The sequence below is a fragment of the Streptopelia decaocto genome, assembly GCF_964273445.1.
Source record: "Streptopelia decaocto genome assembly, chromosome: 2".
Lineage (NCBI taxonomy): Eukaryota > Metazoa > Chordata > Aves > Columbiformes > Columbidae > Streptopelia > Streptopelia decaocto.
The window spans coordinates 109,393,275-109,406,653 of record NC_138655.1 but is presented as its reverse complement, the minus strand read 5'-3'; the positions used below and the strand labels follow the sequence as shown (position 1 = coordinate 109,406,653).

The 13,379-nt window shown below is 37.3% G+C and overlaps 1 protein-coding gene across 1 annotated transcript in view; it reads right to left on the bottom strand.

The window, feature by feature from the left end:
• POU6F2 (POU class 6 homeobox 2) overlaps positions 1 to 13,379 on the bottom strand; it is a gene marked incomplete at both ends in the record, with an annotated part of 307,735 nt that overhangs the window by 238,026 nt on the left and 56,330 nt on the right. Inside the window, one exon of the mRNA XM_082045495.1 lies at positions 12,070 to 12,241. Coding sequence (XP_081901621.1) covers positions 12,070 to 12,241 — 172 coding nt within the window. The remainder of the gene's footprint in view (positions 1 to 12,069; positions 12,242 to 13,379) is intronic.

The window sequence follows — 13,379 nt, the reverse complement described above, 5'->3', positions numbered from 1 at the left end:
TTCCCACTCTCAAAGGCGAAAGGGGAGGTGAATGCATTTTAAGCTTATATTAAAACAATGCCTTTTAGAATAGCTCACTGTTCGAAATATTTGAAAAATAATAGAGTGTGTGTTTTTTTTAAGCAAACTCCTTTTTTCTTTAAAAAATGTTTTTAATGCTCCAACAGTGTATTACTAAATAAACTGACAAAACATCTCAGAACTAACATAAATGTGCAATTTTAATGCCTTCTAATCACACAAATCAGCACAAGATTTTTGTACTTGTGCATGACCTTCTTCAAATTATCCCTCCATTTTGGCTGAATCAGAATGAGTGTGGGCTATTTGATAAAAAACACTAAGTGTGTGAAATGAGGGGCCCTCATCGCTTCTGCCAGACTCCTCTTGACAGAATGATGATAGAAGCATCACATCCCTGGGAGAGTAAATGCAAACTGACAAGAGATGAGCCTTTAGATGTTGAATATAATCTTGAATTGTGCTTGAAGTGTCTTATTATCTTGTCTTTTGATGTCTGAAGGGGTGGCTCATTGTTAGAAAAAGGAAAGCCCTTGCACATCTTTGCCATCTTTAAAAATTGTTTGGCCTTTAACAACTGCTTTTCCAACTAATGTCCATTTCTCCTGACAATAAATATGGCAGGTCGTCAGCAAGTGACAAACAATTTACTTTACATGCCAAGCTTTTATGGTTCTTGAGAGCTCATGTGGAAGCATATTTTAAAAAGCAGTAGGAAATTAGCACCATTACAAATGTTAAGATGGCTGCGTGTGTATAGTTCACTGTGTGGTTATTCATTACCTCTACATTTCTGTTTTAAAGTCCTGTCTTTCCTGCATTCAGACTGCTGTTAAAGTTCTTTCTTTATCATTGACTAAAAATAGTCAATGAAAAATAAAGAGCAAGAAGCAATTTTCTTCTGCTCTAAAAAAAGCACTATTATAGATACAGTGCATGGGTAATGCATAAAATCATATTTGTTAATCATAACAAATCAATAGCAGTAGTGGTATGGCACAGTCTACCTGTATTGCAGACCCTCACAATCACATCACTGTTTTTTCCACCTTCAACCAGCTTGACTTTTTTTTTTCTTCAAACTTAAAAGTTTAATGACAAATCAGATCAATATGATTCCTTAGCAACTAAATCACAGGCGCACTAGTTTTTCCTGTCACAGCACCAGTTTTGCGAAAGCAGTCAAGTTATTTTTTCAGGTCTCCGTCACTCTGAGAATCCATAAGAATTCTCAAATGGATCATAAACTGTTACAGGGTTCAGGTTATTGTATCATTATAAAAACGTATTGATACAGTACAGATGACAAGACATGCAGCTCTTGTGCTAGTCTATTACAACCATCTGAATACCATAAGAAATATCAGATATAAACAAAATAAAACAGTCAGCAGTAAGCTGTCTTTTAGGGAACCTCTTTTTTTTTTTAGACTGTTTTCACCTGGTTTGAAATACACCAGTTATACGAACCCACAGAAAAGAGAATACAAAAAGAGAAAAATGAGTTATTAAAAAAAAAAAAACTAAAAACGTTACCAGAGCCTAGAGGTTGATATATTTTTTTTTTTTTAAATAATTTCAAGGGACTGATTCTGCTCCTTCAGGTAAGGATGAATGTTTTGTTCCTGAGTTTTCAGACAGATATAAAAACACCCACCCTCCCTCCATCTCCCTTCCACTCCCAGCCCCAAGACCCCTACTGCTGCTCTAGGAGGATGCACGGTGTTGTAACACGCCAAAAGCGCACCAGCCTTTACACCAGACAGGGGTCTGCCGCTGCATGCAAGCTTGAAATATGGGAAGTGCTATTCAAAATACGCCAGCCATCATTTCACACAAATGAGATAACGGCACTGTGAGAAAGGCTCAGCCCCCAAACTCAATCCCTTTGAGGTTCAGGGTCACAAGCCGGAGTCCTGCAAATCCGAAGTTGCTCATTGACTGGGACATCTCATCTGAGTAAACCTTTGCATCATCTGGTCCCTCTTTTATTCATTGCCTCATAAAAGCAGAGAGAGGTGTGGGGGCTGGGAGACAGTGAGCAGGGCCAGATGATTGAAAGATTTTTTTTTTTTTTTATCAGCAACTGTTATGAGAAGGTTCACTGTGCTGTATCCACATAGTTAAAATAAGGAGACTCTGAAAGCAATGCATCAAATCCCAGCAACAGAGCCACACAAGAGTTTCCTTCACACTCTTCGTACCAGGGAAAAAAAAAAAATCACAACTTAAATGACTTATGCAGATGCTTTTCTTGCTAGGTATTATCATTATATTTATTGTGCTTACGAGATTAAAGTATATTCAATTAGTAGGAAAAAAAAATTAAAATATTGTCATTTTCTGCTTTCTTCTGGTTGTAAATTTCATTTTTCCTTTGGAGAGATTTGTGACTTGCAATCCCAACTTTTTACGATTTCAGGCAACGAAGCATAAGAAAGGAGGAGAAATATCAAGCCTGTACATTTACAATCACCTTTGAGCTCATATATCTGTCTAATTTCCTTCCTCCATCCTAATCACTAGCCATGTTTCAGTATTTGTTTCAGTAATAACTACTATTTAAGGTCCTTATATACTTTTGAATGACTGATTTTGCTAATCTGCTCTACCTGTCCCATATGCATGACTCTAAAAACTTCTCCACCTTTATGGAAGCTTTATGTAGCTTCCGACACAAACACATCACCTCTGGCCACAGTAGGTCCAATGCTGATTCTGCCACAGCTTCTGCCTGTGTCCCCATGGCAAAACAGCACAGGAGTCGCAGAGCCTTTGCAATACATACGTACACCTGCACGGCGTAACAGAACCGCACAGTAACCTGGGACTGGCTCAACAATTCATCCTTTGTTAAACATGAAGGCAGCATAATTATGGAGTGGTTGCTCTGTCCTGTCAGCACGTTTGCATAGCTGATCTTAGCTCCAAAACATGACCACGTTACAGAGGTGGAGGCCACGGACTGGCATGCAACATTTGATAGGTCAAATACCCCCCCTTGAAATATTTGGTCTTCCTGCATATGTGATGGACGGTCACCTGTGACCTGTCAGAATCTGGCCTCATGTTTATTCAAATCGCTGAGCAAACATGACATGTCTAAACCATGTGAATAAATCCTAATTGTATGCAAAAGAAAATACAAAAACTGCCCCATATTGTATTTGCTCAAGAGATTAGACTGAATTCAAATGATCTTTCTTCCTCTCCAGTTAATACTGTGCTATCTCAAGAAATAATTACACATACTTAATGGTACAATATATTAAAGTATGCCTTAAGGTATATTTACTGAAAAGTAATTCTGCCTTCTCGATTAAACACAGGTTTTAGATCATCCTCTTCAAAGGGCAAACCCCTCCAAATGCTGAGCTTCAAACAAAGCATGGAAACCTAAAGCAGACCTCGACGGCACCGAGGCAAAACGCACTCGAGCAGACCTGAGCAACATCTGCCCATGCACAGCTGTATATTCTTCCAGCTGTGCAATTGCACCAAGGGAGGGAAGCGGCTCCAAACCTGGCTGTAAGGAAGGAAACGGGCAGAAAGGAAAGGTGGCACTTTTGTTTTTACTGACCTTCCCCTTCACATACCTCGGTGTTTGCAAGTGAAAATGCCGGGCCAGGCTGTGTGTCCAGTGTGGGCTGGGAGAGGACTTGCTTTATCTTCTGCTGGAAGGCAACTGACTGCCTGTTCTTCTTTATTCAACAACTTAAAACCAAGATTTTTAAAAGCAGGACTATGTCAGATGGGAAACTGAGCTAGAAAATGAAAATGGCTTAATAGAGTCTCTAATGGTCATCAAACCATACAATCTCCATCTGAACTGAAAAGCACAAAGATGTTTTTAAAAGCCAGTATTAATGCACTTCTGTAAACTCCACGCTAGTTTGCAAAGAAGTAATCTAATGATAGATTGCTGTAGCGAATACTTTTCTTAATATAGGAAAATCTTTATTTCTCATTTGTGCAACATTCAAATCTTCATCGTAACAAGGAACTGTTCTAGGACTCTTAGTTTTATTGTGTTAAAATAATTTACATTATATTCCCATCACACTGGCTGATAATTTATATATACATAAATATATACGTATTTAACTTATGTAATCACTTTCAAGTAGCATGACTGCTTTGTTTTCTAAAACGTAACATTCTTCTTAAGACAACTTCAAGCTTTTAAGGAATTAAAATTATGGTTTACCTTTCTGAAAAGAAAGGACATCTGCTAAGACCAAAAAACCCCAAACCAAACAACCAAACAAAAAAACACACACAGAAAAAAAAAACACCACACACCCCCCAAAACAAAACAAACCACCACCACCACCAAAACAAAAAAACCCTCCCATTCTCCCAACGACACTTTTTGCATATTCTAAAATAACAGAAATCCAAACTACTTCTAGGAATAGACAAGCAGTAGTTTAGTGTTAAACAAACACATTCTAGAGTGGCAGGGGGATGCATTGTGCATCGATTCGGCAGATGTAGATGTCCCTGGAATATCTAGAGAATGAACGCAATTTCAGTCTCTCTGAAAACAGCAGGTTTTATTTAGCCAGCCAGGATGAGATACTATTCTTCTCTAGATGACCTCTGCTTTCAAAGTAAAAGGGCTTAGTCCTGCTTCCAAGAGCATCAAAGCAGTATCACAATATAAAGGAGGACATGTCACAATACAAATCTTCCTTTGTTTCATACTGATATTGATTTTGATTTTTATACATTGGAAAAAAGAGAAAAATGAGACTTTACGCTAACAAATATCAAACCCTTTCCATGACAAAATAATATTCCTGTTGAAACACACAAATTATGACACATTTAATTTTATTCTACTTTTGCCCCTGTTCAGCATTAATTTTCTAATTTAGTTGTCTTTTTAATATAACTTCTACCACTGAGCTCATCATAAATTATTTTATATCTAGCAAAATAATGTTATTTTGGTAGTACTAGTAGTAATCATAAGTAGTCGGAAAATGAACCGCTAATGGAAGAAACATTAATATACTGAATACACAATTAAACCAAAGTATAAAAAGCCATAAAGCTGATATTCCCATCCTCTGACCATCTCTCCCCCAAAAAAGGGACCACAGATGATGGACACAACAGAAGAAACAGGTTAGCAAGGAAAAGGAATTAAAACAAAAAACTCACAAATGTCAGAAAGAACAAAACCTAGGAAGACAACACAACAAGTAAAACCAAGCACTACAGAGGATATTAAAGAGAAAAATGATCCACAGGAGAATGGCAACTGTTACTATGAGCTTCCTACAGCTACCTCTGCCTTTGGATATTTTTAAAAAATTTATTAACCTGACAGCAGGAAACTTTATACAGATTGCCCCCTGACAGGGTGCCAGCTTGGTATAAGCACTCGCTGTCTCTTTGTTTAGCATAAGGAAATCAAGAGAGGTGTTAAGTGGTGCCATGTGCACACTTGGGCAAATCCAGCTTCGCGTCCATCTGCCTCACCTGCACATTTCCACAGAGAACTTGCCTAATCGTGTGAAGTCCAATAGAAACATCCAATCCTCCTTCCTTCTCTTTTCTGTGTTTGCTTCCTTTTTAATGTGCAAGTGTCTGATCTATTATTAATCTCAAAACACAAACCGGCAAGGATCTCAATCAAAGAAAGTAACAGTTCTTTCACAAATTACCTGTTTACTGTCTAGTAGCTGGCAAGTCCCCTTTGAAACAGCCAGCCACTTATGTTGCTCTTAAGTTTGTTGTTATTTTTATAACTTCAAAAACAGAGAGAAGAAAGATTAACTAATTAAAAACAAACTATTTGTCATTCAGTCAATACCAATTACCTACTAGGATTTTATTCTTTTTTTCTTCCCTCTCTAATGTTAGTTATTCTGTATATAAATACAGGAAAATCAGGCTTCAAGCCTCATTTAAGAAACATATAACGTACACTTAGCTCAAGAAAAAATTAGCAAAGTAGTAATTTGACAACAAACAGAATTGTCTCAAAAAAAAAAAAAAAACAAACACACAATTAACTTTCTCTGTACCCAAATCAGCTTTTGTTGTTTGTTTGCTTTTTTGAAATAGGCTGTCTTTGTCACAATTCAGGCACATCAGTAAGAGATTTATTTCCATACAAGCAAGGGAATTTAAGTGGGGCTGCAATATATGCCCTTCATCAGCCCAACAGTGCTTTCACTGAAGGCTGAAGGAGTTAAGACTCCAGTCTCTTCAGAGTTAGAATATACCTGCCAGCACCAGAACCACCACTGCCTGAGCTCCCTGCAATACCGAGGCACAGCAGGAATGCTGAGCTAAGGATGGATTTTTTTTTTCTCTTACCATTGCATAATCCTTTCTGTTTAAACGCTCATAACATCTTCTAGGCTTTAATGGGTATTCACTCTCCATTCAAAAGTGCATCCCTCTCTGACTTCAGTCACAACTGCAAGTGATCAGACAACATTATTCAGAGTAATGCTTAACTGTTTGCAAACACCTATTTTAAAATGCAGATGTCAAATACATCCTTCAAAAATAACCTTCAAAAACACAGCCATATTTTCAGACTCTTTGAAAACTTATTCGTTAATTGAGAAAGAAACCACTACATTTTAGAAAATGTATTTACAAGCCTATATAATGACCTAGTTCTGTAAACATGCCATCTATTCCTCATTGACAGAGTCTTTGTAATGACTGTAAACCACAGATTACTTGCTTTAATAAAGGTACCACACATTCAAGTATGACCAGGACCGGTCCTATGGCCCTTATGGATGGCAAGGATACCGATAGTGTCTCAAAACAAAGCACCCACAATGTGGATATTACTGAATACAATTAGGTGAGGAGACAGGAATATATAAAGGTTTAAATGTTTGCTGTATCTAAAAGAAGGCTCTGATTTTAATATTGAGATGATTTGGGCCTTGAACTTCCCCACCACAACAGAAACATTCACTATATCTCTAAAATACAGCAAGAGCAAACAACACACACTGCCACCTTTCACTAAAATTACCAAACCTTATCAAAGTGTTCCTAAAGAACCAAAACACTGAGAATCATCCTTAAATACACCAATAAAAGGAAAGCTCTTAGACTGGATGCCTTTTTTGTCCCCCACAGGCTATATATGCTGTTAATGACAATAACGTGAGCTTCCTCACAGCAACCTGGCAATGACCTCTGCACTGACCTGCGGAGACCACTGTCTCAAGAGGTAAAAGACAATTTAGTCCTTTATCCTTTGTAACTGAAATTACTTCAGTGCCATAAATTCTAATCAAGGCAACTCCTTTTTTTTTTTTTTTTTTTAAAAAAAAGGATAACAAATGTTTTCTTAAAGAGCAATACAAGGCATCTACTAGCAAAACACAAGCAGCGACACAACATCCCTGTTCAGCTACAGCATCTACATGTATGCTTATAGAGAAAGATGCATGCAGTGCTGAAACTTGGGTAACAATATGGGAAAGGAAAACAAAACACCAAAGCCAATGCAGCAGTTTGAAAGTAAACCCTTGTTTATAGAAATGTGTGCAGATTCATTTATCTCACATACCCCCAATCTGTATCTCAAGCATACATAGCATTACGAAAAAAAGGCAAAAAAATGGTAGTGAACCAAATGAAACCACAGTCTTCAGATCCAGCACAGGAAACTTAAGATTTAATTTTACTGGAGCAGAACCTTGTGAATGGACAAAAAAAAAAAAAAATAAATGCAGTCTCTTTTTTGCTGTCCTGAAATTATTAAATAGGAAACACTTGTGCTCCACAATTATAGGCTTGGTCTTGCACTCACTATATAGGTACAGCTTTATTTCTGTAAGTTTGATGTGTAGAACTACAGGCTCCATCTTAAAGAGCAACTTTTTATAACACAATAAAATTACCTTAATATGCAAGTGCACACCTGGCTTTCTTTTTACGATCATCTAATTATGTCACAAATTACCTTCAATTAAGAACAAATTACGGACTGGATCGAACCCTAGGAAAGCAAGCCTCAGTCCACAACATCTTCTAGTGCTCAGGCTAGCCACTTCTTTCCTGGGTTTTTTACTGTACAGATAATTTTACGCACAATACACATGCCTGGTATCTATACCAACTTTTGAATCTCAGCAGCTATAGTATTACATAGTAAGAAAAAAAACCTCTCATGTTTAGCTAAGATTTTTTCAGGCCAATACTCCATAACTTATTCCAAACTTATTTAAAGACACTGTATAAAATGGGAACTAGCATTAATTAACTAAGGATCAAATGCCAATGCATCTATTCAAGTGAAGCTACTACTTAGCGTTAACAAAACTTTCCCTAGTAAGAGCCAGGGCATTTGGCCTGGGTTACTGTTTTGAAGCATACTGCAGAGCAAGGCAAGTTGATCTGAAAATGACACCGCCAGGAATGTCAGCGGCCAGACTCAGTTTCTCAATCACATTGTATGATTAAAATAGGAGATACTGCTTCACAGATATTTTAAAGAGTGAACAATATGCTACAAGATGTCTCACAAAGCCACTTCGCCTCATACTGCTCAGCAAAACTGGGATTTCTGTAACTGAAACACAGTAGCTGTGCTAACTCCACACTTCAAAACTGTACTGCTGAGCTAACGTGTTTCAGAATAGAGTCTCTTTAACAACATTTTGCACTTCAGAAAGTGTTTTTCACCATGTTTTCAACTCCCTTCTTGTTGCACATGGTTTCAGTACCAAGTCTTTTGCACACAGGTATGCAGTTTCCAAAAAGTCCACTAGTATAAATACACAAGTGGAGGATTACAGGTGCAAACCCTCAGACTACAGGACAGCCTTTTCTTCACAAAAACAAAACAAAAATCACAAAACAAAACCCAACCACCCGCACCATGAGAAAGCAAGTACACAAACAAGCAGACACAAGCCCTGTAAATCAGAGCTGCTCCCGTTATCACTCACAGGTACCAACTGCACCGCAGTGACAAAGTGCATCACCTGCGCGCCAGTTTCAGGTGGGAGCTATTTCAGATCATCAGAAACTTAGTCCAGCTCATGCTGCTATTTCTGAGACCCAAGCTGCTGCAGCATTCACCTGCTCTGACACTGATAGCAAAGCACCCATAGGAGAAACAAAAGTTTACTGCATATCTTCCTAACTCCAAAATAAGTATAATTAATGGTACTCCTGCCCTTTCCTCATGTGCAGCAGGGACTGTTGTTTAAGAGTTGCCATTTTTATGATTAATTGTGCTGATACCAAAACAAAAAATAAATACCCAGTGTTTCTAAGGTATTCAGTGAAATACCACAACAAGGAAGTTTGAGGAAAAGGAGAAGGATTTTTAGGAAAATGTACAGGTAAGCAATACAAGTCCTTGCAGAAATAAACCTGTCCATCAAAAGAAGCTAAGCAGAACGTGTCCGGCAAGAAAGAAGAAAGCTTTTCACATCTAATCATTCAACTGCGTTCATCTATATGAAAATAAGTCTTGTGAAATATTGCTAACATCAACAAAACACTCAAATGCTGGTCATTCATTCCAACTAAATCAGTACACGATTTTCATAAATTTTTCAAAAAAATGGGAAAGCAGCAGTGTAGAAAAACTTTGTTCTCTATGGACCTGTCTCCTCCCCTTGACTTTCTAAAACGCTCCTCCCTCTCCTGCTTAACAGATTCTGGGCAAATTTTCACACAGCATGTATTAAATGTTATATTGTAAAAAGAAAGTTCTCTCTGATCACATGAAAGAAAATTGGAGGAGAAAACTGACAATCTCTATACCATCACATGTCAAAAAAAGTTCACAAATAATGTAATTTCAGAGACTGCAAATAAAGGCCCAAAGTATGCATTCCTAACACGCTATTCGTAACATTAAACAAAGAGAAACAGCTATAGAATAACACTCCATGTTTATGTATCAAGGCTTTAAACAAAACTACACTTATGTTCACTGCAAATCTATCTTAAGGAATGCATCCATGACATAAAGGCTAATCATCTTTATTTTAAATATTTTTTCTTAGTTTGATCCTGAAATGTACTGAAATTGCCTTTTCTTTTATGTTCTCAAAGTTACTAAAATTAACTGAAAAGGGCAGCTGCTAAAAGATCCTCGGCATCTGTCACAATTGTAACAGAACCTCAAAAAACGGTACATAAGTTCATACGGAGGCAGCTGAACTATTTCACCTACTTTCGTTTACTTGGGAACATCTTTTTACCAGTATGAGAATCAGGCTGGCAAACACCTTCACTCCCCAATAGAAAAAACACAATGTATTAATTTGTAGCTTTTTCATTAGTGCTTTTAGGGCTATAAATTATATTTGTAGTTCAGAAGGAGACACAGTATTGTTACACATCATTTTGATATCCCATACGGCAACTCTAATGAAAGTGTCTGTGAATATTTCACTATCACTACAGAGCATCCAAATGACAATGGCTCAAAAAATATCCTGCCTTTTATTGCCTTTATGATCTAAAACCAGCCATTTCAGTACCCACAAATTAAAAGTCTGGGTTTTGTTTTGTACATGCCTTGCTATATTGAATAGATACATCCTAAACATTTGAGCAAATAAAATATATAAACAGAGCTGAAGATATTTATACTACTCTAGACAACTAATAGCCCTCTGAATTATAGACCTTACAATAATTATTTTCTGGATGAAATGGGCTAAAACAATTATTATATGCTTTTTGAACATTCAAACTGCTAATGGAAATTATGCTTTCCATGGAAACAAAGATCACTAAAGGGGTGCTTAAAAATGGATGTGATATTCAGTAATGGTCATTACTGTAATCCAGAAATTAAATTTTAGGATTTTAAAATTGTTATTATTTTCCCATATCTATTATGAAATTGTTTAGTAAAACATTTTGTACTGTATCTTCTAGTCAGGAGTAAAGAATATTTTTAAATAAAATTGCATGTATTCTTTTGTTTTAAAAAAAAAAGCTTGCAGCCCTTACTGTAGCTAGAATACTGAAATCTGAACACTACTACAGATTTCCTTGCAGATTACGAAATCAAAACTTGAATCTTAGAAAATGGGCTCTCACCTTCTCTCCCTTAGAGGTTCATTCCCTTTAAACAAGATATTTTCCCCTCAACTTCCACCTTTGCAATCATGTATAATAAGGAAATGCTCCATTTCTATTACGGTTTGTCTCAAGTCACAAATGGAGATAATTAAAAGGAACTCCTTCAGGAAAGCAATCCCTCTGAACCCAAAATATCACTATGTACCATATAGCGCTGCTCCAGCTCAAACATCTATCAACATCTATCACTCAAGCGCGCGCCTCAACAACTCTGCTCCCTTTTCTGATTAGAGATCAGAGTTGCTTGAGTTGGTTTACAGGGTGTCATCCGTTTGAATGACAGATGTCTGTGTTGGAGTGTCACTCTTGCTGCTTTTGTTTTGATTGTAAAAAGTTACACTTATCTGCCACAACTTAGACTATTTACAAATAAATAAAAATTCAAAATACAATTTATCTTTGCACAGGCTTTAAAAGGAATATTTCATTTCTAATTTAAATTCCAAAATCACTAGCTCCATGTGCAGTACCCTTGGTAGCCTTTGTTTATTCAGTACAGAATGTTTTCTATGGGAATGTTTCACCTCTCTTCAGCCAGCTTTACCATACGAAATGATAACTTTTCAGTTTAATTCTGCCTTAGAAAAAACTGGTAGCATGAGACACATCAACATCTGACAGGATAAATGTTAATGAACTACTCTGAGAAAACAATGCCCTCTATTTTCTTACATTAGAGACCACGAATCAAAAGAAAACATAAAACATCTGCAACTTGCATAAAATAACTTCATTGTTGACAAAAGTTTTCAGGACTGACACTGTCGTTCAGGTAACCAGTTGCAGTGGGAGCAGAGGGCTGTACGCACGCTCCAAGCTACTCCTTCGTACTTACAAGAAAATTGAGCGAACAAAAAAAAAAGAGAGAGAGAAAAAAGAACCGGGGGGAGATTGCTCTTCCGGACAACATGGTAGCAGTGAAATGAAATACCTAGACAGACTTACCGAAGAGCTTGCTGGGAGTGTCCTCGCTGTCATTTGATTCCACAGGCGCAAGCAAGGGCTCATTCAGCTCGTTGTCTGAAGTAGCTGCCTTGTCCTCACCTCTCAACTCTGCATTCATTTCACTCCGCAGTGACAGCAAGGGCTTACTGACTTGTCCAGCTATCATTGGATCCTAGGATGGGGGGGGAAAAAAGGAGTGAGGGGAAAAAAAAAAAAAAAAGTGGCAGCTTTGGTGTGCGTATAGTCTCTCTTCCACTCCCTCTCTCTCTCACACACACATACACACACTCTCTCTCTCTCTTATCTCTGGCTGCTCCTGCTGTTATTGCTGGCTGCAGTCAAGTGAAGAGCTATTACAGATCCAATGAGTTTTCCATTACTCCCCACCCTATTAAAGCTCAACTAGCATGTGAGACATTCAGGATGCTTTGGAGAAAAACTTCTATGAAAGCAACATAACCAGCACAGCTTTAATTGTGGGATGTGCTCTTTTTTTTTTTTTTTTCCCCTGGTGTGTGTGTGTGTGTGTGTGTGTGTGTGTGTGTGTGTGTGTGTGTGTGTATGTTTTTACACCTCACCCTGTCCTTAACGTACTAAGAAAAGAAATTCCTGTATGCTCCAACGCCACGGAAGAGGAGCGCCCTGCAAGTGCTCCGTAGTGATTTAAAGAGGCATCCTCAGCTGTACAACATTAACAACATCAAATACACAGTTTCTAGCATTCCAGCATTTCTGTGAAAAGAAATACACATCAGCAAATAGCCATTGCATTACATACACTCAGAGATACAGATTTCTTCTAACCCTGTCTTTGGGATACTATGCTCCAAAAGTCCATAAAAACGCACACAAACACACATTTTTCTTTTGAAAATAAAATTTAAAAATCCCCACAGAAACAATTTTTTAAAATATAAAATTAGGGAAGATACTTACACAAACAGTTTGCAATTATTCTTGTGTTTGTGACATTATCTCCCTCGTAAAACATTACACATATATCTATTTTTTTTCTTGATGATTTGGATCTGTTTTATCTTCTGCTCATTGAGGACATTTGGGGGTCAAGCATTATTTCCAAGCATGCCCTAATATTCCATTTGCAAACTAACAGGCATAATATCATGACAGCACAGAAACCAGAGTAAAAAGAGTAAAAAAAAGAAAAAAGAAAAGAACTTTTTTTTTTTTTAAAAAAAAAGGAAAGGAGCAAGTGACCTTGTTGCGCTCTCTGGCAGCTATTTATTGCAAAGTTCATGCCTAAATGGTTCCTATGCAGAGAACAGGTGACCAGCGAGCAAGTAGGTTGG